Source organism: Polypterus senegalus, chromosome 4 (genome assembly GCF_016835505.1).
Source record: "Polypterus senegalus isolate Bchr_013 chromosome 4, ASM1683550v1, whole genome shotgun sequence".
Taxonomy (NCBI): Eukaryota; Metazoa; Chordata; class Cladistia; order Polypteriformes; family Polypteridae; genus Polypterus; species Polypterus senegalus.
In genome coordinates, this window is record NC_053157.1 from 229,210,693 (window position 1) to 229,238,673 (window position 27,981).

Genomic DNA, 27,981 nt, shown 5'->3' on the forward strand with positions numbered 1-27,981 from the left:
TGGTACTGATAGTTCTTCAGAAATGCCCAATGACGGCACGACATTTTCTAGTTCAAGTGAAATTTAAGCATACGGAGAAGATGGTATTGCCCAGATGGTAAACTACGACGTCACTTCTAAATGTATGTGGTATCACGAGAGTGCAAAACAACTTTCAAAGGTGCCCAGTGCCCCAAGACAAAAAAAAACTCAACCCAAAACCGTTTTTGACACACTGACAGAGGAGCTCCATAGGATTTGCAGATATAAACAGAGTGTTGAGACTAAACAGTGTTCTATGGAAAGGTCGCTTGCCAAAAAAACCTTAACCGATATACTCGGTTTGTTGTATCTCTGGTGAACAATCGGAAAGTTTAAAGTGCCTGCAGAGTGGTGAAAAATTAAAGCCGTTTTGTATGTGTGTTTATTCACTTTTATTTATGTTTTCATTAATTTTCTTAGTTTTACCCTAACAGCCGAAAATACCTTATGTTGTAAATGTTTTTAAACATTTCCCCTTCCTCACTCCACTCTCTTTCGTTATATCTAAAAATAGATAGTTGAAGAGTCACACTCTCCCTATTCTTAACATTTAACATTGCACAATGACCCTAATGAGAGATCTACTGTGGTTCTTTGGTTGTGCACTGATGGCTGTGGAGTATAACATTAATTTTTAACACAGCTCTCCCTCTCTCTAATATATATATATATATATATATATATATATATATATATATATATATATATATATATATACACACACATACATATACATATATACACATATATATACATATATACATAAACTGCTCAAAAAAATTAAAGGAACACTTTGAAAACACATCAGATCTCAATGGGAAAAAGAAATCCTCCTGGATATCTATACTGATATAGACTGGGTAATGTGTTAGGAATAAAAGGATGCCACATCGTTTGATGGAAATGAAAATGATCAACCTACAGAGCCCTGAATTCAAAGACACCCCAAAAATCAGAGTGAAAAAATTATGTGGCAGGCTAGTCCATTTTGCCAAAATTTAATTGCAGCAACTCAAAATTGTACGCAGCACTTTGTATGGCCCCTGTGTTCTTGTATACATGCCTGACAACATCGGTGCATGCTTCTAATGAGATGACAGATGGTGTTGTGGGGGATCTCCTCCCAGATCTGGACCAGGGCATCACTGAGCTCCTGGACAGTCTGAGGTGAAACCTGGTGGCATTGGATGGACCAAAACATAATGTCCCAGAGGTGTTCTATTGGATTTAGGTCAGGAAAGTGTGGTGGCCAGTCAATGGTATCAATTCCTTCATCCTCCAGGAACTGCCTGCATACTCTCACCACATGAGGCCAGGAATTGTCGTTCACCAGGAGCCACTGTACCAGCATAGGGTCTGACAATGGGTCCAAGGATTTCATCCTGATACCTAATGGCAGCCAAGGTGCCTTTGTCAAGCCTGTAGCGGTCTGTGTGACCCTCCATGGATATGCCTCCCCAGACAATCATTAACCCACCACCAAACTGCTCATGCTGAATGATGTTACAGGCAGCATAATGTTCTCCATGGCTTCTCCAGACCCTTTCACTTCTGTCACGTGCTCAGGGTGAACCTGCTCTCATCTGTAAAAAGCACAGGGCACCAGTGGTGCATCTGCCAATTCTGGTATTCTATGGCGAATGCCAATCGAGCTGCATGCTGCTGGGCAGTGAGCTCAGGGCCCATTAGAGGACATGGGGCCCTTGGGTCACCCTCATGAAGTCTTTCTGGTTGTTTGGTCAGAGACATTCACACCAGTGGCCTGCTGGAGGTCATTTTGTAGGGCTCTGGCAGTGCTCATCCTGTTCCTCCTTGCCCAAAGGAGCAGATACTGGTCCTGCTGATGGGTTATGGACCTTCTATGGCCCTCTCCAGCACTCCTAGAATCTCCTCCATGCCCTTGAGACTGTGAAGGGAGACACAGCAAACCTTCTGGCAATGACACGTATCGATGTGCCATCCTGGAGAAGTTGGACTACCTGTGCAACCTCTGTAGGGTCCAGGTATCGCCTCATGCTACCAGTAGTGACACTGACTGTAGCCAAATGCAAAACTAGTGAAGAAACAGAAAAGATGAGGAGGGAAAAATGTCAGTGGCCTCCACCTGTTAAACCATTCCTGTTTTGGGGTCATCTCATTGTTGCCCCTCTAGTGCATCTGTTGTTAATTTCATTAACACCACAGCAGCTGAAACTGATTAACAACCCCCTCTGCTACTTAACTGACCAGATTAATATCCCATAAGTTTCATTGACTTTATGCTATACTCTGATTAAAAAGTGTTCCTTTAATTCTTTTGAGCAGTATATATATATATATATATATATATATATATATATATATATATATATATATATATATACTCAGCAAAAAAAGAAACGTCCTCTGACTTTCAACTGTTTTTACTTTCAGTAAATTTAATGTGTAAATATTTGTATGAACAGTAAAAGAGTCAACACCATAAGACATAAACTAAAAATGTTTCACAATGTGTCCCTGAATGAAGGGAGGCTCAAAATCAAAAGTACCAGTCAGTATCTGGTGTGGCCACCAGCTGCTTGAAGTACTGCAGTGCATCTCCTCCTCGTGGACTGGACCAGATTTGTCAGTTCTTGCTGTGAGATGTTACCCCACTCTTCCACCAAGGCACCTGCAAGTTCCTGGACATTTCTGGGGGGAATGGCCCTAGCCCTCACCCTGCAATCCAACAGGTCCCAGACGTGCTCAATGGGATTGAGATCCGGGCTCTTCCACTGTGAGGATGATCAGCTATCCTTCCTGTCTCCCTGTAGCGCTGTCTTAGGCGTCTCACAGTGCGGACATGGCAATTTATTGCCCTAGCCACATCAGCAGTCCTCATGCCTCCCTGCAGCATGCCTAATGCACGTTCACGCAGATGAGCAGGGACCTTGGGCATCTTTCTTTGGGTGTTTTTCACAGTCAGTCGGTAGACAAGTCTCTTTAGTGTCCTACGTTTTTAGAACTGTGACCTTAAATGCCTACTTTCTGTAAGCTGTTAAGCTCTTAACGACCATTCCACAGGTGCATGTTAATTAATTGATTATGGTTAATTGAACATGCATGGAAAACATTGTTTAAACCCTTTACAATGAAGATCTGTAAAGCTATTTGGATTTTTAAAACATTATTGTTGAAATACACAGTCCTGAAAAAGGGACGTTTCTTTTTTTGCTGAGTATATAAGTATATATATACATATATATATATATATATATATATATATATATATATACATATATACATACACACACACACTAGGGGGTTTGATCTCTTTTTACTGTTCCGTTATTTCACAGAGTAATAATTTCCGTTTGTTTGTGCTAATGCGATCTTTAGTATAAATTTTTTGAGACTTTCAAATTTTCACTCTTCTCCACCCATTCCATCCTGCCTGCAGTCTCTTTTTCACCTCTCTTCATTAATCCCCATTACTCTGTACTGTTCATCCCAAGTATTTAAACTCATCCACCTTCGCCAACTCTACTCCTTGCATCCTCACCATTCTACTGACCTCCCTCTCATTCACACACATGTATTCTGCCTTGTTTCTACTGACCTTCATTCTCCTCTCTAGAGCATATCTCCACCTTTCCAGGGTCTCCTCGACCTGCTACCACTGCAATCTGTCGTATGGGAGATGAAACTGTTCCTGGAATCCAGCTTCTACTGGTCCTTCCTTTATATGTCTGTCTTTCATGGTACTTACACGGTATATTTTAGCTCACTTTTACCCACTTGTAATAAGCTTCACTTCCTCCTTGACTGCTCTTTTTGTTATTAGAATGCTGACATTTTATTCATAGGCTTTTTGCTCACCATTACCAAAGTGGGCTAATAATTCTGGATTGCACCATTGTTTAAAAACTGTTAAGTGTTTATTCAGGAACATTACAGCAAAATAAAAAAAAGACTGCAGAATCAAAGTAGTGAACAAAATCAAGGCATACAGCACATTTATTTAAACCTTCAAAAAGCCTTTAATATGGCTCTGCTGCCATGCATACTCCTTCAGCTAGAAGCTCCAAGTGTCAGGTGTAAATTACAAAATGTGCATTTCAAGTTAGATGACAGGCAGGAGATAAACAGTACACACAAGCAGAGAGCATTCCAAATGGGGGTGAAGTGGGCAAAGTGGACAAACTCATGGTACTGTGTGCACATAACAAATTTCAACCTGAACTTGAAAACACCTTTTACACTTAGACAAGTCAAAAGTGCAACTAGCAGGCAAAACAACACAATTATAAATACAAGTTCAAGTACAGGAAGCAACACCTGAGAAACTCTGTAAGGGTTTACGGCAGTATAACATTCTCATCCTCAAGGCAATGCAAAATCAGTTTGACAGGCAAATAAAATATTTGGTTACACTGTAAGAATTGCTGAATGTAAATCAAGGGACATTTAAACACAGACTGAAAGTGGCAGTACTGAACCCATATCTGGAGGCCTGTGTGAAGGTCTGGTCACCACAACAAACAACTTATACTGTTGCAACTCTTGCAGAATCTTCTGAGAAAGTATTTAGGGGTTTAACAATCTTGATCTCAAGGCAAAGCCCCAAAGCAATTAAATAAAATATTAAGTATTACTGTAGTACTAGGGTGTTGTAGGGTTAGGGGTAGGGGATATGGCCACTACTTGCATGCTCTGGCACACTTAATTTCAAAAACAAAAGTTTATTTAAGGAGACATACACCCTCTACTTTTAAGTGAATAAAAACACTCTAAAACCCCATTAAAATTGATTAGTATTTAGATATTCCTATAAATTCCAGTCATTTTTGTAGTAAAAACAGTGACTAAAATAGAGGGTTCAAACAAGACACCCCCTACTGGTCAAATTTAAAACTGCCTAAAAATTGGAATAAATAATGAATACAATCTCTATCAATAGTGAACTTTAAAAGGACATTAAAATTAGGGTAATTGAGTGTTAAAAACAAGTTATATCAGGCACTGAAAAACGTAAAAAAGCAAATAAATAATGGTTTAAAATAAGTGTCCTGAGAACTATTTTTTAACTTCAGGGCCTTAAATACTAATGAAAATTAGGGCTTTTGACACATACTAGGATTAGAATTGGGGATAGGGGCAGGACCTTTAATTTCTAATGGGACACGGGTTCAAATACTAAATTAACATCATTGTCCTGAGGTGAGACTTCAGCTTAATATTCATGAAACTGGGCCCTGAGGTTAAGATTAGGGATGGAGATAGGGGTAGGACTTAAATTCTTAAAAAAATGTATAAGGTTTGAAATAATATTGACATCAGGGTCATGAGGTGAGATTACATTTTAACTTCAGGACCCAGTTTCACTAACATTAAGATTAGGATTAAGGGTGGGGGCAGGATCTGTAATAATCAAAACAAAGGGGTATAAATAATATTTTAACCTCAGGGCCCAGTTCTACAAACATAAAGATAAAGGGCAAGGACAGAATCAATAAATACTTAAAAAATATTCATTTTCTCCAGCCAATATCTCATCAATTCCTGTGCAGAATCAAAAGTCAACATATACTGCTCTTCTGAATCTCTAATAAGAGAGATTCTCGGGGATAATAATACCTTAATGTGATATTTGACTATGAGCTCATTCACTTTCGGATCTGTGGTAAATAGAATCTGTGTGAAATATAGATTAGCATTAGGGAAAGTTTTAGTAAAAATTAAGACTAGTGGGGGTAAATTAATTTTAACAAATTTGGATTGTAAAATATCTAAATATCCAATTAAAAGAATATTTTTTCTCGGAATAAAATTTGGTTGTAATTTTTGTAAGAAAGCACCCAAATTTTATATTGTCATATTCTTAAATATTTCTGTTTGGACACCTTATGTCTCACAAATCTGTACATCATATACATTTACATCCATTAAAAACGAGACAAGGTTCTGTGAATTGCGGGTGCCATGTTTTAATATCTAGCATAACCAATCATTTGTCTACTGATGTAAGAGGAGTGAGAGGGGGAGGAGGGTTAGGGGTAGGCTTAGGGTTACATTTTAGGGAAAAGCAGGGTTCCCATTGGGACCATCAGCAGTGCTAACAAGTTGAGCTGAATGCATTAAGTCCTATGGATACCCCATGGCACAGGCCATCTGCAATAATTTGTTTTGGGCTGTCACCGAGATCAACTTATGTTCAGACCTGTTGGAAAATCAGTACTGAGTGTTCTCATCCAAGTCTTTTCTTTCCCTTACTCAGCCATTTAGGGTTATGTTCAAATATGGTGACTGCAAGTGACTGTAAGTCGTGAGACAAAAAATGCTGCACTAAGTGTGTGTGCTGTTCCTTTCCGTTTCTGATATTATGCATGTGCTGGTGATGTCTTGTCCGAAGGGCATTCCCTGTTTCTCCTATGTAGATAATTTGGCACTATTTACAATGGATAGATGCAGTTTTTGGTATTTAAGTTATGTCCCTGCTGTGTCAGACATGAAACCTTGGTTATCACATTCTGAATCATTTTAGTTTTAATCCAGTATTTTTGTGGTTGGACCAGGACTCTTTTCATATTTTTGATTTTACTCGAGACTAGCTTGTTTTAAAAGCTGGAATTTTTACAAAAGGCGGAGATTACTCTATATCCTGTCAGAAAGTTGGAGTCTGCCTGTTGAGCTTCCTGCAAATTATTTTTAACCGCTCAGTTCGCCTTTTGACTGAACAAAGAGTAGGCGCTTATTAAGGGCAAAATCTGTTGTGTGTCATTATCCTGTTTGCTCTGCAGAAAAGTTCCAAAGCCACGTCTTAAAAATGATCTTGCATAACCTCTTTTTCTCAACGCTTTAAACAAGATTTTACTAGCTGTGTTAAAATCCTCAGCTTTACTACATATTATATGGAAGCGAAGCAGTTGGGACTTGATCAGACTCAGGAAGGTGTGTGGGAGGTGGTAACTGCACTTGTGTAATAACGTGTGTGTATCAGCCTCTTTGAAATACACCCTAATATCCAAATTGCTCTTCTCTGGGAAGTCTGGACCTTTGTAGGCTGTGGTGTCCAGCAAATGAACACTCTGGACATCTCTAGTATATTTGATTTTGATGGACGGGTGGGGAGTATTTAAGATCCCTATAAACGATTCGCACGTCTCTTGGCTGTGTTCCCACGTCACCTAGATGTCATCTAAATATTGGATACAATTGCTGGGTCTGAACAGACATTTTGGAAACACTGTCTTTTACCATTCTGCCACATAAATGTTAGCGTACGACGGAGCAAATCTTTTACCCATAGCGGCGCCTTCGATCTGTAGATAATGTTCAGAATTGAATTCAAAGTCATTCCTGGTCAGACTAAGCACTAAAAAGCATAATAAATCCCTGTCTGGTCTGATCAGGTCCGGGTATTTCTCAAACCATTTTTGGACTGCCTAGAATCCTCTATATGTTTCGATATTAGCATACAAGCTATCAATATCATTTGTGAACAACATCACATTTTCCAGGATTTTAAGCAATTTGACCTTGTCAATTAAGTCATACATGTCTTTTACGTAGCTCGGATGCCGGGTTGAGAGTGAGTAGAGAAAATAATCTATGCATTGGGCCACGTTGTATGATTCACTAAACAGTCTAATACTATCGGTCTGCCCGGTGGAATTTTGTGCGGAATTGTCCACATGTTGGGATCCTTTCAGCAGTAAATAAAATTTCCTTTTTTAAGGAGCTGGGGGATGCATTAGAAACTCCACCTGTTTTTAATTGATGAAACTGTTTTTGACTAGTCCCTGTACGGTTTGCGTAATTATTTGGGCCGTTCCTGGAAAAGTCAGGATGTCTAATTTTGGATAGTGTTCCGTATTGCTTAGTTGTCCAAGAGCATCAAAAATGTAATCTTGCCTGGTCTGAATCATGATTGCACTGCCCTTATCCACTGATTTGATTATTATTTCAGTTATATTTTGCTATTCTCTCAGGGCCTCTCCCCTCACCTTTCATTGGATTGTACGGTAAATTGTGATTTTCATTTACTATTTCCTGGATCTGTCTTTTGTCCTTCTCGATTATCTCGCTACTTCCAGCGGGACTTGTTCTATATTAAGCTGACAATCTGATTTAAGGCAAAAAAGGAGTGTTTTCTAAATTTGTCTCATTCTCAAAGAAAGTGGCTAATTTTAGTCTCCGGTGATAGTCAAAAATTTTCATTTTAATATTTTCCCTCTGGACTCTAACTGGTGGGATGGGCGTGAAGGTTAGCCCTTTTTGTAAAACTGAAATTTGATCGACCGTCAGACTCAAATTGCTAGACTAATTTAGAATGTTGTTTTTAATTACCCCATCTACAGATGTAGAGGTCACGGGGGAAAATACTTTAAATACTTGGTCCAATGGTTCAAGATTCTTTTGGGCGTTTCTGTCATCCAATCAATTTTATCCCTATTTGTTTAAAATTCAGATGCCTGGATCGGAGAAATGTACGGGAAGTTCTGCTAAATAACTTTATTTGTGTCCGCTAAGTTTGTCTGCTCTATCACGTCTAAGTCTTGTGAATGGTTTATTACGGGATTGTATTACGGGATTGTAGATTTTAATGTTTGGAAAGGCTACATTAGCTACCCTATATATTTTTTGCATTTATTTGGCTGTTGTTTCCCTAACTTTATTTTGTTTATTATTGTAAATCCTCAAACCCACTTAATCCATTTCAAGCTTGTGGGAAGGCAGACCTTACCTATCCCGGCAGCATCAGATATTTTTGTTAATATTTTGAATGAAAGATCGAGAGAATAAACAGTAAAGACAACACATATAGCTTTTATTTAACAAGGGTGTCAATATTAGTGGAGGGCTCTCTTGTTTGAAAGCTGATGTGTTTGTTCAAACACTATAAGAATGATCTGACATATGGGGCTTCTTACAGCACTACTGTGTCCATTTGGAAATATAAGCACCTCGAACATGGAAAAGCCGCTATATAAATAACATGTATTATTATAATTATTATTTGTGCAGTGCCATAACATGAATCAGCCTTACTAATAATTCATGGCTTCCTTTTTGTCCTGCTCTCCTTTTTCTCTTTTACTTTGGTTGCATGAACGCTACATAATACTCACATTTTCCATTTGCTAAGCCTTATTCAGCAAACTAATATGAAAGGCAATCTTAAGCAGGCCTTAAAAGTTAAAGTGGTATGGATTTTCTCTAGTCCTGTTTTCAACAGACAGCATCCTTACCGACTATATCTATGACATTTTTGTTTGATTTTCTATCTCTTCTCTTCTAAGCGTTGACCTGGAATTCATCCTCTCTTTTACTGAACCCATTTACTTCAAGCCTATGCTGGCAACTTCAAGTGCAAAGTAGAAACAAACCCTGAACCACATGCCAGTCCGCAACTTGGAATTCAGAAGTCAGATTGTTTCCTTGCCACACAATCTGTCCACCCTCCTTCTGCTGTCATTTTGTCCAATGCTGTGGTCCCACTGTCTCTTAGAAATGGGATGTTAGATTCTTTATGTGTGGTTGAGCATGCCGGCTCTTAGTTATCAAAACAAAGTATTATGACCATTTCCAGTTCACCTCTTCTGAACTTACTGGTTTTGGGTTCTGTGAACAACCTTGTTCACTGTCTAACATTTAACGTAGCCATGATCAAACTCCGATTGCTTGTTCTTGCTTCAGGTCTTGGTCCACATTTGGTTGAAACAAGAGTACTGGCCATTGTCTTTTCAATCGTAGTCATACACCTGTTTTAAACATGTCCCGTTTACCTCTTAGGGATTAATATCTCCATATGAGTTTATCTGTGCTCCATCACAATAAGTGCAAACTATGCTTTTTGGTCATGATATTTTTTGTACTGCTTTTCTGTGAATTCCCATGTGTCTCTGAAGACTGCTTGTATGTGTGAATTGTTTGCCACAATCAGAACAGCAATGTGGTTTCTCTCCTGTGTGCGTTCTCATGTGTTTTTGAAGATGGCCAACTTGTGTGAAACGTTTGCCACACTCACTGCAGCAATGTGGTTTCTCCCCAGTATGAATTCTTGTGTGTGATTTAAGACTGCTTATGTGTGAAAATCGTTTGCCGCATGCCGAACACCAATGTGGTTTCTCGCCTGTGTGAATTCTTGTGTGTGTCTTAAGACTGCTAATGTAGGAAAACCCTTTACCACATTCAGAACAGCAATATGTTTTCTTTAAGCTGTGAATTATTGTGTGCTTTTGAAGAGAACCAAGCTGTGAGAATTGCTTGCCACATTCCGAACAGCAATGTGGCTTTTGTCCAGTGTGAACTGGTGCATGTGCTTTAAGGCGGCTGAGCTGTGAGAATTGTTTGCCACATTCAAAGCAGCAATGTGGCTTCTCCCCAGTGTGAATCAGTAAGTGTGTTTTAAGGCTGCTTTTGTGTGAAAATCGTTTGTCACAAGCTGAGCAGCAATATGGCTTCTCACCTGTGTGAATTCGAATGTGTGTTTGAAGATGCCCAAGTTGTGAAAATTGTTTACCACATTCAGAACAGGAATGCGGTTTCTCTCCAGTGTGAATTCTCTTATGCGCTTGAAGATTGCTTATAGTTGAAAACTGCTTTCCACATTCCGAGCAGCAATGTGGCTTCTCTCCAGTGTGAATTCTCATGTGTACCTGAAAACTGCTTAAACGTGAGAACTGTTTGCCACATACAGAACAGCAATGTAGAGTCCCTCTAACGTGAACATTTGGGTCGCTTGTTAAATGGACTGTGCCAATTCCTGTTCGAATTCTCCTGAGGTTCTGTAAACCCTCTACACTTGAGGGTTTCTTGTTATAGGGCAAAGCTTTTGAGTTCTTACTTTTGGCCACAAATGTTGACTCTTTTATATTTTCATGATGTTGAGTATCCAGTGCAAATGAAGAGCTCTCGTCTGGTAAATCTGCTTTAAAACAGAGACGCATAATTAGTTTTGTCAAGGATGATAAAATAAAGAATAACCAAATAAACAAGACCTTCTACAATGTGAAAAGAGAGATCAATCATGTATGAAGTTTGGCACTCAGCAAGAAATTTAAAACCATCCTGGAAGCAAAATAACACTTTTTATTGGCTAACTAAAAAGATTACAGTACACAAGCTTCTGAGGCAACTCAGGCCCCTTCTGTTAAATTTTAGCACCAGTTTAACTTCCCATTCCTTTCTCTCTTGTTGTGTCTTGACGTTGTACATAAACACTGTCACTCTAAACCAATACTAAAATTTAGCACATTACAAAATGGTTTAAATAGAGACCAGAGTTTCATGGCCAGATATGAGGATTTTTTAAATCTCTCTGACTGACCCCCACAGTTTGACTACAGATCCGCATTATATGAAAAACTCATCAAAATCTTCAAAAGACAATGATGGACAGTTATCTTTTCAAAAGATCTTGACTATACATTGTTCTCCTCTCATTTTAAAATTCAACAGCTACTTGAAGCTTAGGTTAGAGACCTCTGTTAATTTACTACGTTGAAGATGACTCACTTAAAGGTTTTTCAATGTTGTATCTGTCCTGGTGTCCAGTTTCTGTATTACATCTTGCCTGAAGAAGGGGCCGGAGTTGCCTCGAATGTTTGTATATTGTAATCTTTTTATTTAGCCAACAAAAAGTGTCACTTGGCCTGACTTTTCACTGCATCCACAATGGCTAACAGTAGAACACTCTACCACTAATACCATCCAGTAAAAGGGGACACTACACTCATGAGCAGAAAGACAAGCACAGTCTCACAATAAACATTAATTTAAGCTGCAAGTTAGGATTTTTAGGGAAGTCATTTAATATTGTAGTTAAAATATTAATTCACATTGAAGTGGGCAGTATTCTTCATACACATCTTTCTATTATAAAAGGAAATGTTGCGACGAGACATTCTTCGGGGATAATTTCAAGTCCCGCGAGACAAGACTTTATGCAAAGAGATTTTCAAAAGTCCTGCCCCCCTCTCAAGCATTTACAACCACGCACACGGAACAATAATTTCTAATTCGTGTGAATGCTATTGTCAGACACAGATCATGTGCTCTCAGCTCTTATAAAAATTATAGTAAAGATCTTATGAGTGCTAACAAATGGAAATTATTACTCAGTGAAATAACGGAAAAGCGAAAAGAGATCAAATATGTGGACATAGCTGATATGACAGGAGTATGTAGATATTGTTCGGATTTAAAGTTTAAGTCGGAGACTTGTAGATTGTCTAATTCGTGTTGCCATCAGGAAAAAGTAGTGTTTCTTCCCAATGAGGAGGACTATCTGCGAGAATTAAAAGATTTGTTGTTTGGTGAAAGTGAAATCCACATATGTGAGCAGCGGAGACACAAAGAGGCTGGCGCATAGCACAGGCCAGGGGGGTTGGCAAGCGAAGCCACCTAGTTTAAAAACAAATACATTATTTAAAAACAGGAGATGAATTGTAATACTTCAGTACATATTTTAGCAGCCTGCCGGAGCCCTTACCTGGCTGGGATGCCCAGAGTATGGAAAGACCGGGGGAAAGAGTATTCTCAGGACATTTTCTCCCCCGAGCCGACAGAGGGCAGCCCCCTTGGTTTCCAGCTCAACCCTGCTATGCCCATAGCCACCGCCAGGGGGCGCATGGACTTTTACAGGGCCCTATTTGGCAGCAGTTCTGCCACACCCAGAAGTAGCTCACTGGACCCGTGGAGTCCTTCCGGGTGCCCTATAAAAAGGGGCCCATCCCCACCATTCGACGGCCAGAGTCGGGAGGAAGAGGACAAAGAGGAGTGGAGGCAGAAGGACTGTTGGAAAGAAGGGACTGTGTTGTGCTTTGTGAGCATTGTATGTGTTGGTGATTTGTGCACTATAAATAAACCGTGTGCTGGATGCAAAACCTGTCTCCTGCCTGTCTGTGTTGGGGTTGGCTTCACAATATATATAAGTAAAATGGATGTTTGTCTGAAAACAGACTTTTATTTGAAATGAAACCATAAAACTTAATGTGGAACATCAAAAAATTAATTAACCTTTTATCTGCTCTCTTTTACCTTAAGAATGACTTAATCCTTAAACCACCAGTACCAGCTATAGTCGCTTCCCAGTGCAGTTTGCCAGCGCGCCGGAGCTGATCAGTCTGTGTCGTCCATTCATTGAACAGCCAGCTCATGACCACTGGCACCCCCTGCAGCACTACAGCCTCACTGTCCCTGGGATTAAGCCGCTGCACTAGACTGGCTTGCCAGCATCAGCCTTTGGCCTCTGTGTGTTTGTGTGCAGCCAGTTCAAGTGCAGTTGGTTCGGTGATTTACTGAATTTCATCAATGGCATCAGTTGCACCTTGTACATATAATAATAGATTGTTGCAGTAGTTTTTTTTTTTTATAGTTTTTACAGTTCATTGGCAGTGTGTAAAATGATCAGTGTTGCAGTAAGTGTGATGCTCTTTGCATGAAAAAAATACATGTTCCATTAAAATTTCACTTTTTGTGGTTGAATTGTGCCATTTTCTTAAAAAGTGCACCAAAAAGTATTTGGCATCCAGGGGATTAACCCCCCCAAGTATGTAATAGTTTAAGGGTTAAATTCTGTGTTTTTGACAGGTATTAGTAATGCAAAACTGTGCAGTCAAGAACTTATTAAAAAAAATAATGTATTGCCTGTTGGTGATAAAATTGTACATATGTAGAAATGCAACAAGAAACGATATTTCAGAACTAATTTGGTACCCAAGTTCAGAAAACGTAACAGTATGAGCTTTTTTACAACGTCTGTAAAACTAAGAAAATCGGTTCTGCACTCATGCATGACGACTTCTTTTTCTTTCGGCTGCTCCCGTTAGGGGTTGCCACAGCAGATCATCTTCTTCCATATCTTTCTGTCCTCTGTATCTTGTTCTGTCACACCCATCACCTGCATGTCCTCTCTCACCACATCCATAAACCTTCTCTTAGGTCTCAGTACTGTTGATCCCAAGTATTAAAACTCATCCCCCTTTGCTAACTCTACTCCCTGCATCCTCAACATTCCACTGACCATCCTCTCATTTACACACATGTATTCTGTCTTGTTCCTACTGACCTTCATTCCTCTCCTCTCTCGAGCATATCTCCACCTCTCCAGGGACTCCTCAACCTGCTCCGTACTATCGCTACAGATCGCAATGTCATTAGCAAACATCACAGTCCACGGGGACTCCTGTCTAATCTCGTCTGTCAACCTGTCCATCACCATTGCAAATAAGAAAGGGCTCAGAGCCGATCCCTGATGTAATCACACCTCCACCTTGAATGCATCCATCACTCCCACTGCAGACCTCACCACAGTAATACTTCCCTCGTACATATCCTGTACCACTCTTACATACTTCTCTGACACTCCCAACTTCCTCAAACAATGCCACAGCTCCTCTCGAGGCACCCTGTCATATGCTTTTTCCAGGTCCACAAAGACGCAATGTAACTCCTTCTGGCCTTTTCTATACTTCTCATGCATGACTGCAGGTAAGCAAATTACTTTGGCAGAAAACCATGAGTAAAAAGTACATATGGTAAAAAAAAAGAAAAAGTGTTTCCAAGTTGTGGTGATACAGCACCGCCTCAAAACATGTCAAAAAGAGAAACAACTGAGGTTATTTCTGAAAATGCTTTATGTCTGCACAAGAGAACTTCCGTGCATGAGTACAAGAAACATTGTTACAAAAATAAAACAAACAGAAAAACACACAGAGTCTCGCATCATTGCTACTTTCAACCCTTTATAGGATTAATTTAGAAACAGATTTGTCCATGGTATGAGAGTGAAATACTGTCACTGTTATGAGTGTTGCTGTCATATATATAGGACCACTTTGAAAACACATCAGATCTCAATGGGAAAAAGAAATCCTCCTGGATATCTATACTGATATAGACTGGGTAATGTGTTAGGAACGAAAGGATGCCACATCGTTTGATGGAAATGAAAATGATCAACCTACAGAGCCCTGAATTCAAAGACGCCCCAAAAATCAGAGTGAAAAAATTATGTGGCAGGCTAGTCCATTTTGCCAAAATTGAATTGCAGCAACTCAAAATTGTCCGCAGCACTTTGTATGGCCCCTGTGTTCTTGTATACATGCCTGACAACATTGGTGCATGCTTCTAATGAGATGACAGATGGTGTTGTGGGGGATCTCCTCCCAGATCTGGACCAGGGCATCACTGAGCTCCTGGACAGTCTGAGGTGCAACCTGGTGGCATTGGATGGACCAAAACATAATGTCCCAGAGGTGTTCTATTGGATTTAGGTCAGGAAAGTGTGGAGGCCAGTCAATGGTATCAATTCCTTCATCCTCCAGGAACTGCCTGCATACTCTCACCACATGAGGCCAGGTATTGTCGTTCACCAGGAGCCACTGTACCAGCATAGGGTCTGACAATGGGTCCAAGGATTTCATCCTGATACCTAATGGCAGCCAAGGTGCCTTTGTCAAGCCTGTAGCGGTCTGTGTGACCCTCCATGGATATGCCTCCCCAGACAATCATTAACCCACCACCAAACTGCTCATGCTGAATGATGTTACAGGCAGCATAATGTTCTCCATGGCTTCTCCAGACCCTTTCACTTCTGTCACGTGCTCAGGGTGAACCTGCTCTCATCTGTAAACGCACAGGGCACCAGTGGTGCATCTGCCAATTCTGGTATTCTATGGCGAATGCCAATCGAGCTGCATGCTGCTGGGAAGTGAGCTCAGGGCCCATTAGAGGACATGGGGCCCTTGGGTCACCCTCATGAAGTCTTTCTGGTTGTTTGGTCAGAGACATTCACACCAGTGGCCTGCTGGAGGTCATTTTGTAGGGCTCTGTCAGTGCTCATCCTGTTCCTCCTTGCCCAAAGGAGCAGATACTGGTCCTGCTGATGGGTTATGGACCTTCTATGGCCCTCTCCAGCTCTCCTAGAGTAACTGCTTGTCTCCTAGAATCTCCTCCATGCCCTTGAGACTGTGCAGGGAGACACAGCAAACCTTCTGGCAATGACACGTATTGATGTGCCATCCTGGAGAAGTTGGACTACCTGTGCAACCTCTGTAGGGTCCAGGTATCGCCTCATGCTACCAGTAGTGACACTGACTGTAGCCAAATGCAAAACTAGTGAAGAAACAGTCAGAAAAGATGAGGAGGGAAAATGTCAGTGGCCTCCACCTGTTAAACCATTCCTGTTTTGGGGTCATCTCATTGTTGCCCTTCTAGTGCATCTGTTGTTAATTTCATTAACACCACAGCAGCTGAAACTGATTAACAACCCCCTCTGCTACTTAACTGACCAGATTAATATCCCATAAGTTTCATTGACTTTATGCTATACTCTGATTAAAAGTGTTCCTTTAATTCTTTTGAGCAGTATATATATATATATATATATATATATATATATATATATATATATATATATGTGTGTGTGTGTGTTGTCTGTAAATGGTCATATTTTTTTTTCTTCCTTTTCTGTTTCACCATTTTCTTGGGAGAGCATTATAGAGGGATTCGAGGGGGTGGTCATATTAATGATCATATTATCGGTTTATTTTTTCCGGATTGGTTAAAGGTTATTTATAGTTTTGTTTGGTTGTTAATAATATATATTCTTGTTTGTTTAATTAACTTAATTGTTTGGTTGGTTATTTCCTTTTTTTAATACATAAAGGACATTTCTGTCTAAGGGAATCAAATTGGAGGAAAGGTTATGTCTGGTTCCATTCCTGATAGAATTAGTTTTTCCTAAGAGTAAGAGATTCGCGTGTGTGCCGGGTGCCTCATCTTACTTTAAGAGGAACTCGCTCCAACAGTAACTAAACATCGAGTCAAGACTCAAATGAAATGGCAAATTGTCTTCTTTGCAAAGATGATGACTTGAGTGGCTCCATTTGTTAATACCAAACTAAAATGTATTTAGTCTTTCAAAGGACAAGGCACATCATTCCAATTAATGGGACATGCAATGTGTTAACAAAAATGCATAATTGTCAAAACACGCAGTTTACAAGACAAGCAAAACAGCATACAGTACTTCATTACTAAATATAAATCTAGAAACAATTAATTTTAAACCAGTTTTGTTAAATTTGATTTGCATGTATTGAATGTTTTTTGATTTTAATAAAATATAATCTATATAAAAAAAAAAAATAGAAACACTGAATTTGAGTCTGAATTAGTATAACCTGTAAGTAAAAGCACTTTATCTATCTGAACAGTACAATGAAGAATGTACTACTGCCTTACAGTTACACATTTATTGTGTGCAGGTAATGACAGCCACACTAATTGTCAAATTCTGTATTTATGTGTGGCATACGGCCAGGGCCCTTGACTGGCTAGGATGCCTATAGATTGGAAGGACCAGAGGAGAGAGCATATTCAGGTATGCAGGGCATTTACCCCCTACTAGGTTGTAGTGGTGCCTCAAACTACTGCTGGGCTCCTTTGGGGTTGGAGTTTGGAGCATCCCCTGTTGGGTTCCACGGAAGCCACTAGGGGAGCGCTGCAGGGGGGGCCACACCCAGAAATGCTGTCGGCAATAGATCACTGGACAGCTGGAGCACTTCTGGGTGCCCTATAAAAGGCGTCAACTGCCACTATTCTGGGAGCCAGTGGAGGCTGATTGACAGGAAGAGACAGAGAGAAAGAAGAAGAAAAGAAGATGTTTTGTGCCGTGTGTTTAGTTCTTTAACTGTGCTGAACAGGTGGGAAAACAGGTGAAGGCATTTCCCACGAAGAAAAAGAAAACAGATAAAAGTGTGTGTGCAGAACTCGTGTCCTGCATCTGTCTGTGTCGGGTTTGGGCAGCAGGATCGCCCTCTGCAGGCCACAACAGATATGAGCATTAACAAAGTTTGATTACTCGCATAAGAAACCTTACAAATAGCAAAACAAAGGTTGTTTGACAGGAGTTCTGAAATAAAGGATCAAAATAAAACTGACAAGTTTGATTTCACACAGACAGCTTTAAAACTGGGACAAATGTCAAAAAAGGAGGTACAAGTTTGGAAGATTAAAGCTCCTTGCGTTTCTGACATTTGAAATTTGAATTCATTTCACTCATTTATTCAATTTTATTCTTCAATAATAGTTTTAATTCAGCTAATGATGCCAATATAAAATTTGACAACAGTAAATTTTGCAGACTTAACAGAGTGGGTTACTGATAAAACCAGAGATTAAAATCATTCAGTCGGAAAACACAGCTTTAAAGTGTTGGTTTAAATGGAAATATCCTGAATTATCTCGAAATTCACTAATTCAACAGTACACACATGGATTTTGCACATTATTGTTCAGTTGCAGGACAGAAACTGTCAGAGAATAAATCAAGTAGTCCATGGCATATCATTCTTTATAAACCCTGTGCTGAAATCTCCCATTGATTATAAACACCCCACTTCTTATTAATTTGGGGAGATCCCCACCAAAATCACAAATTAAAGCTGAATGCTAATGATAACTGGGTAGCTACAAGATGGATATTCCAGTATTTTAAAGCTGTTGTTACTGTTAGCATTTATATGTTTTATATTGTATTTCAGAAAGAGGCACAATGTTAACTTCAATAATGGAGGTACTTTAATAAAAAGCCATTGGAGGCGAATTTTTCTTTTTGTTGTGGTATTGAAAGGTACAGAGTAACGCAAAAATGTATTGGTATTGGTACTGAACAGAAAGATTCTGATATTGTGACATCCCCATATACAGTATATTATTTACACATTGTCACAAACATGCAATTGGGAGACAGCTGAAAGACCTTACGAATAGTAATACTGGGCCAGATAAGGAGGTGGCGAGCTTCACTAACTCTCTTTCTCAATATTCAGCAGACCATCCTCTGGAAATCTTGCTAAGTCCTGGCGCCAGTGAAGACGTCACTTCTGGTACCGGTGCCGTAGATGGCGTCACTTCCCCACATCAAACCTCACCAATCCCAAAAAAAAACATCAATACAGGGTCCGGAGCCATAGATGATGTCACTTGTGGTACCGGTACCATAGATGACGTTGCTTCCATTTCCTAAGTCATCATTTCCGGTTCCGTTGCCAGAGATTACATCACTTCCAGTCCAGAAGACAATGCTCCCAGTTCCGATGATGTCACTACCTGTCTCAGGCTTTAAAGCCACCATCTTTTAATCTTACCATCAGTTCTGTTTTGGACTCAAACCTGTGAAAATCAAGTTAATTAACCCTTTTTGCAGCCAAGGCACAATATATGGGTGGCTGCCCCAAACCTTTTCGATGTCTGTGGTCTGCTGTGTGACAACATACACAAATACTGAACACACAAATAGTGGATTTCACAAGTATTCAGACCCCTTCACTTTCTGCACAATTTCATTGTGTTGTACATTTCATTTTAAATGGATAAATTTGTGATTTTAGCCCATCCATCTTCACTAAATAACAAGTAATATCTAAGTCAAAAACATGTTAGGAAGATTTGCAAATGTATTCATAATTAAACACTGAACTCTCTCATTCATGTAAGTGTTCAGACCTTTAATGGAGTACTCTGTAGGAACCCCATTGGCAATAAGTTCAACCTTGAGTCTTGTTGGTAAGTCTCTACAAGTTTTTTACACACCTGAATTTGGGCAGTTGATCCCATTCTTCCTGGGAGATCCTCTCAAGCTCTGTCAGACTGGATAGGTAGCATCAGTAAGCTGCCATCTTCATGTCTCATCCATAGATGTTCTATGGTGTTTAAATCTGGGCTTTGGCTGGATGACTCAAGAGACTTGTCCTGGAACCACTCCAGAATTGTCTTGGCTGTATTCTTTGGGTCATTGTCATGTTGAAAGGTGAACTATCTCCCTAGCCTGAAGTCCTCTGCACTCTTGAGCAGGTTTTTTTCAAGGACCTCTCTGTGTTTGATGGCATTCATCGCTCACTCACTTTTGACTAGTCTCCCCTACCTGGCACCCCCATAGTATGATGCTGCCATCACCATGCTTCACCTTAGAGATGGTATTAAGCAGGTGATGAGTAGTACCTAGCATTCAGCAGACAGTATTTGGAGTTCTGCCCAGAGAGTAAATTTAAGGATCAAAATCCTTAAATTGTCATATTCTTTTTACTAAAGATTAGCGTCCTTCTGGCCCATCTACCATAAATTCCTGATTGATGAAGTGATACCGAGACAGCTGAACTTCCAACATGTTCTTCAATCTCAGCAATGGACTTCTGAAGCTCTGTTAGAATGACCATTGTATTCTAGGTCACCTCCTTGACCGAGGATCTTCTTGCCATATTACTTAGTTTGGCCAACTCTAGGAAGAGTCCTGGTGGTTCCAAACTTCTTCTTTTTCACAATTACTGAGGTCACTCTGTTCCTGGGATCACTGAAAGCTTTAGAAATGGTTTGATCCCTTCGTGCCAACCATGGCCTTGCTGCAATCTGAACACAGAGATCTAAAAAGAGTTCCTTTGAATTCAAGGTTTAGTTTTTACCCTGAACCGTCCATACACAGGTACATGAGTGCCATTCTAAACTGCCCAATCAATTTACTTTGCTAATCAATTGCGAGACACAGCTCAAGGAGTATTAAAGCACCCAACTACACTGCAAAGGGTGTGAATGCTTAAATGAATGAGAGATTTCACTTGCAAACCTATCAGAAAACATGTTTTCACTTTGTCATTATTGGTTATTGAGTGTAGATTAAGTAGCAAAAAAACATGAAGTGTGCAAAAAGTGAAGGGGTCTTAATACTTTCTGAAATCACTGTATATATTTTGTTTTTTGTTGATTCAGCAGACACTGGTTAAAATTTTAAAAGACCAGGAGGCTCTGTCCCCTGCTTGTTTCGCTTGCCAACCCCCAGGTGGGCACTAGCCACATCGCTGCTCTGCCGCTCGCATATGGGGAAGCGGATGTACAACTTAAACAGATTGTTATCTTCATGGGAATTGTTACATATGCATAATAGACCTAACTATTTTGCATTACAGCAAGTAATTAACCATAGTAAAAAATAGTAAAACATAATAAATTGAAAGAAATGTATGTTTCATGTTGCATTATACGTTTTCATTCTCTTTAGATTTGAAATTACCATGCAAATACTTTTTAAACTTACACTTTTACTGTCAAACTTCAGTAAAACCAATATTTGGAATTAACTTTTCGTCAATATCACACTGAATTTTGATTCCGTGTTTGACTTACATCATGACAATGCAACGTATAACTGCCCATTAGTGAATATTGTTTCTTTCTCTCTATTAAATAAAATGACTTTTTCAAATGTTTGTCCCTGTTATTTGTTAATTGTCTTTGGAAAAGCTATTCTAACATCGAAACTGTAAATGTTTTAATATGAATGGCATATCAAGATCTCTTTTGGTGTCTAATGTTATCTGTGGAATGTGTACTACATTACCTTTCTTGTCGCCTGTTAAAATTTTACATCTTAGAATTATTCTACCGATTTTCAATACAACTTATCTTGTTCTATTGCATAGCCCATCACTCAGACATAAATTACACAATAACATTATGATACATCCTTCTTTCAACAGTAATTCATGCAGAGGAAGACCGGATGGTGTGAACGGTTGTAGATATTCGTCTGGATATTGTAAGTTGATGTTTTCATCTTCCGCACCATCATCACTAACTGTTTCAGCATAGTCTATTGATATGCATTTAACCAATTTGCAGTGTAACCGATCGACAATTTTCGCATTGATTTGTTTGACTTCATCGTTCCTCTGTGCTAGGATTGTCCATGTACTCATTTCTTTTGTTGATGACCCTTCAGGATGAAATTTTTCAATACGATTTGGACATAATACATCTTTTATTGGGAACTTAAAGTGAGAAAAATGTAAAAATTTATAAGAGCTGACAGCGCAGGAACTGAGTCTGACAAAAGCATTCATACGAATGAGAGGTGAGAGGGCCGTGGGTGTGGGCCGTGAACCGGAAATGGTTGAGAGGAGGGCGAGACTTGGAAAAATTTCATGTCGAAAGTCTTATCTCATCTCAAGATTTTCTTTTATAATAGAGAGATGCGATTTACACTCGTGTATCCTTTATCAAAATATCAAAATTTAAAAACACTTCAACAGAATACTTACTGTGGCAGACTAAATTAAGCCTCAACATATGAGCAAACCGATATTTTACTTTTAGATTCAGCACTTACGTTTCCCAGGCCGTGAAGCATAATGTGCATGTTCATGGTCTTCTCTCCTGCAGCACATTTCTTGGATGAGCAGCTCATCGGACTCCAATGTCTCAGGCTTGACATACACAGGATGTTGCTGAGAGAAGCACTCAGTATGCACAATGGATGTTAAATCAGTCACTTCTTGTTTTACTGCTGGACACCTCTTTACCCCAGTATCACTTTTTGAAGACACATCTTCCTTGGGGTGACCTACAGTTTCATAGTTGTTCTTCCTAAAGCAGACAGACTCTTTTTCAGAACTCTCCCCTTTAATGCTAACAATCTCCTGGTCAAAGTCTCTATCTTTAAAATCAGATGGCCTCCATTCACAGACCTCCTGTTTCACATACAGAGCATGTTCTGTAAACTGGAAAGATTCCTCATCACATTGCTCTTCCTTAATCTGGAAAGTACTCTGTTCCATGGCACCTACTACATGCAAGACAATGTTGAATGAGGATGTGTCCTCGTCACCTGGGCTACTGCTCACTTCAGAGACGTCCTCTTCACATTTACAGTTCTGCAATGGGGTTGCCTTAGATCTCAGACTGGAACTGCTTTCTACTGAAAAGGAGCTTATTTTGTCATCACTAGAGGGAGAAAAAAACATCATAATGCCTTGTTACACTTGAGCCGTTTTCATACTAAATTAAAAAATAAAATTGCCATTTTTCAATACCTCCTATTTTACACTCTTTCCAATATTTAATTTATTTATAAGGCTGACGACTTTATCCAAAGCGACTTACAACATTTGAGATACAATTAGTTACATTTCATTTTCCATTTGGAGTACGGGTGGGTGAAGTGACTTGCTCGAGGTTACACAGTGTCAATGGTGGGATATGAACCCACAACTTCAGGGTATGATGTCTAAAGCCTTATCCATCATGACAAACTGCCTACCCTATTGGCAGTTAAACTGACATATCTACTGCAACCTTCCCTTTATATTATAGCTGTCCACTGCCCAGTTTTATTCCCTCTTGTTTCTGCTTCATTTCATCACTTTGGTATGGGCACCATAATCAAGCACTTAGCTGTAGCCGTAAAAAGACCTTACATTTCTGAACTGGAGTTAAACTCCTTGATTACTAGGTGAGTTTCCTTCTTTAAGGACATTCAAATACCTTATTGTGTTGCTCCACATTTTACAAGAAGAATCTTTAGAACTCCAAACACACTCTCTTTTATTGACACATATAATAACCATTTTAGACAAATATTTTTGTCAACTAAAGTGCCACAGACATTTGCACAGTACTAGATCTACTAGTTTACTTTGTTCTCTGCCCTGTCCCCTTTATATAGCACCTAAGGGGGTAAGGCCACCCATTGATGTAGATGGACGACTGTCTTAGCTGTATGAAAGGACAAGAAGCAGGCACATTGCAGTTTTTGTATTGTGATTCTTCTTTGCTTTTCAAAGACAAACCTATTTCTGTTTTCATGTTTGTTCTTGTCTTTTTATTTATTTCTTTGAGTACTAGGGGGCTTCGTCCCCTGCTTGCTTTGCTCACCAACCCCCCAGTCCTGCACTACGCACCAGCCACTTCGTGTCTCTGCCATTCACGTATGTAATTTTCACTTTAACCAAACAACAGACCATTTAATTCTCGCAGACAGGCCTCTTCATTGGGAAGAAACACTACTTTTCCCTGATGGCAACACAAATTAGACGATCTAAAAGTCTCCGACTTAAAGTTTAAGCCAAAAAATACCTACAGTATGTCCATATATTCTGTCTCTGTTCGCTTTTACCTTTTCATCAATATCACATTCAGTTTTGATTCCATGTTTGGAATTACATTGTGACAACGCAACATATAACTGCCCGTGAGTTAATGTTGTTTCTTTTTCTCTACAAGAAATGTGTCTGACAATAGCATTCATACAAATGAGAAATGATTGAACCGTGTGCATGGCTGTAAATGTTTTAGATGTGGGCAGGACTTTTCCAAATCTCTTTGCATAAACTCTTGTCCCGCGGGGCTTGACGCTTTCTCTCCTGGGATTTCATTTTCACCAAACAACAAATATTTTAATTCTCGTGGATACGTCTCTTCATTAGGAAGAAACACTACTTTTTTTTTTCCTTGATGGTATCACAAATGATACAATCTACAAGTCTCTAACGTAAAGTTTAAATCCAAACAATATATTCAATCTGTTTTCGCTGTTTCGTTATTTCAATGAGTAATAATTTCCATCTGTTTGCACTAATGCAATCTTTACTATCCTTTTTTTGAGACTTTCAAATTTTAGTACTTCCATTATCTCTAACCTGCTCTGCATGTGTACTGCGCCAATGCTTTGAATTCTTTACGACATTCGACTTTGTCATCTACTCTTTGTCCTTTATTTCTGGCCCCTTGGCACAAAGACTCGACTTGTGGGACATGAAAGTATCTGTCTGAAAAAGTCACATCTCGTCTCCTTCCAAGATTTTTTTTTAAAATAGAAAGATTTACAATAAATAATGACATATTAATTAATTACTATTTTTTGGACCCGTGCTGACTGTAAGTCTGCGTTTTGAGTTTGGGGCCAGGCTGGCAGTGGGGAGGTTTACTCTTTGGTGTTAGCTCTGAGTGAAGTTCAGTTCTGGCTTTGCGGTGTTTTGTTTTTTTTTTTTTTTTTTTTTTTTAATACGGAGGCCTGTAGCTCTTCTTTCACAAATTTCTGTGAGTGTATCACAACACTAAACACCACAGACTCAAGCAAGCACCAGATAATAAGCTCCCCTCTATGTAAATAAGAGTTTTTACTAATGCTGACCTTACAAAAAAACTGTTTAGGCAAAGCAAGGATATTGGTTAAGTCTTTATTTAGAAGTTCAACAAGCCAGTTGTTTTCTGAAGACACAAATTCCATTTATGACTTGTGGAAAGACAGGAATTGAATCGACTCTGGATGTAAGATCAGTCCATCAAGATTGACCCAACTTAAAGATACCAGTCAGCCCATCCTGCACATTAGAACAATCTAGACGAGAACAGGCCATTCAGCCCAACAAAGCTCGCCAGTCCTATCCACTTGTTTCCTCCAAGAAAACATCAAGTCGAGTTTTGAAAGTCCCTAACGTCTTACTGTCTACCACACTACTTGGTAGCTTATTCCAAGTATCTATCGTTCTTTGTGTAAAGAAAAACTTCCTAATGTTTGTGCGAAATTTACCCTTAACAAATTTCCAACTGTGTCCCCATGTTCTTGATGAGCTAATTTTAAAATACAAGTCTCGATCCACTGTACTAATTCCCTTCATAATTTTAAACACTTCAATCATGTCACCTCTTAATCTTCTTTTGCTTAAACTGTAAAGGCTCAGCTCTTTTAATCTTTCCTCATAATTCAACCCCTGTAGACCTGGAATCAGCCTAGTCGCTCTTCTCTGGACCTTTTCTAGTGCTGCTATGTCCTTTTTGTAGCCTGGAGACCAAAACTGCACACAGTACTCAAGATGAGGCCTCACCAGTGCATTATAAAGGTTGAGCAGAACCTCCTTGGACTTGTACTCCACAGATCGTGCTATATAACCTGACATTCTGTTAGCCTTCGTAATGGCTTCTGAACATTGTCAGGAAGTTGATAGTTTAGAGTCCACTATGACTCCTAAATCCTTCTCATAAGGTGTACTCTCGATTTTCCGACCGCCCATTGTGTATTCAAACCTAATATTTTTACTTCCTATGTGTAATACTTTACATCTACTGACATTAAATTTCATTTGCCACAAATCTGCCCAAGCCTGTATGCTATCCAAGTCCTTCTGTAATGATATAACGGATTCCAAATTATCTGCTAATCCACCTATCTTGGTATCATCTGCAAACTTAACCAGCTTGTTAATTATATTCCTATCCAAATCATTTATATATATTAAAAATAGCAGCGGCCCTAGCACTGACCCCTGTGGAACACCACTCTTAACATCGGCCAGTTCTGATGAGGTTCCTCGCACCATCACCCTCTGCTTCCTGTGTCTGAGCCAATTCTGCACCCATCTAAAACATCACCCTGAACTCCCACTTCTTTTAACTTGATGCCCAACCTCTCATTTGGCACCTTATCAAATGCTTTCTGAAAGTCCAGATAAATAATATCATAAGCTCCACTTTGATCGTATCCTTTTGTTGCCTCCTCATAGAATTCCAACATGTTAGTAAAACACGACCTCCCTCTTCTGAACCCATGCTGACTGTTCAGAATAACTCCTGTCCTTGCCATGTGTTGCTCAATCTTATCCTTAATAATTCCTTCCATTAATTTTCCTGTGATGCTTGTAAAGCTTACTGGCCTATAGTTGCTTGGATCTGCCCTGTCACCCTTTTTATATAATGGGATGATATTTGCCATTTTCCAGTCCTTTGGAATCTCTCCAATGCACAGTGACTTCCAGTGGAATCTTTCTGATTCCACATAAACAGGAACAGGCCAAGATTTGAGAACGTAATTCTGAAACTGTAAATCAGCAGCAGTGATTACTGTGCCACTGTCAAGCTTCTGGGACAAAAACATGAGTGTATTTAATGAAAATTAGGATCACGGTGGAGCCATCAAGCAGTACCATTAACTATGGGTTAACGTGCAATTCTTGGGCTAATAACATTTGTGGTCACCATGGGGAGCTATAAAACCCCCAGACAAAACTTTCCACCAGAGCTCCTGGTTGAAATCAGTTTCTTTTACACAAATACTTGCCATAGAATTCCCTTGAAATTAGAATTACAAACAACACTAGAAATGCATTCCCTTTATCTGTCTTTCTTTTCTCCTTCCCCTTGTTTTCACTCCTTTCCGCTCCACTCCACCTCAGGGATTGTCCACTATCTCTGAGTGAACAGGGGTAGCGCCTGGTATGCCAAACCCACAAAGTACATGAGAGGCACAACAGTATGCTGAGGAGGTGCTTTCTTGTCACGCAAACCCCATTATGGCCATTGACACTTATTCTGAAAAGCAACATCACCGCATCCAGGTGGGTTGTGCGTCAGGACTACAATACCCAGGTTGCCATACTGCCATGCATATGGGTGCTCCAGCACCAAAATGCTACCACCTGACAGCTTCGGGAAGCATGATGGTCTGATAGATATTTTTCCTTAGTCCATTCATTTTAAGGGGGTTTCGCATGCACACAAAACCCACTAACCTGGTTGGAAAGACGGTTCCACCCTGTCATCCATTACACATCAAACCCACAAAGTCCAAATCAGGTTCACAACGGGTCAGCAGCTTATTCAGTGGAATTAGTGTTAAGCAGGAAAGAGTCAGGGACAGGATATCGGTCAATTGCAGGGTCCAGTTAGGCACACGTTAGCGATAACATGACCCGTGACTTCTGAATTCGGAGGGGTTCTGACGGTGGGTGTACGCCTTGTCACCACAGTAATTCTTCGATTACTCCCCGGTACTACAGTGTCCGCGCGCCCCGTTCCTGTCAACGTTTATCACCTCAGCGCCGGACACTCGCCACATCCGTAGCTGGATACCCGCCCCTCGTCCATGTCTCTCCACTCCTGCATAATAAAATGCTTTCGCCTTCGTTATTCTCTATTTAAAATCCCTCTAGTCTGTTACCATCACCAGGACAGCAATCCGCAATCGAATCGTTCGCCGTGTGCCGTAATTCCACCTCGATCTCTGCGCACGACACTGTCTTACAAAGAGCCTACTTTGCATAGTTGCCTCTTTCCACCCAAGCGCTTCGCCCCTCTCCTCACCTGGACAACCGCCTCTTACTGCTTCTTGTTTTCTTCTCTCTCGGGACTGCTTACCTTTCCTTGTTCTTTTGAAAGTTATTGGTA

General features: G+C 39.8%; 1 protein-coding gene across 1 annotated transcript; it reads right to left on the reverse strand.

The window, feature by feature from the left end:
• Window positions 1-3,966: 3,966 nt before the first annotated feature.
• Window positions 3,967-27,981, reverse strand: LOC120528105 (gastrula zinc finger protein XlCGF57.1-like). Its single transcript, XM_039752135.1, has 3 exons — window positions 27,952-27,981; window positions 22,151-22,764; window positions 3,967-10,912 (listed from the first exon to the last, which is right to left on the reverse strand). Exons 2-3 carry the CDS (start codon window positions 22,596-22,598, stop codon window positions 9,840-9,842), a joined length of 1,521 nt encoding a protein of 506 aa, XP_039608069.1. The 5' UTR covers window positions 22,599-22,764; window positions 27,952-27,981; the 3' UTR covers window positions 3,967-9,839.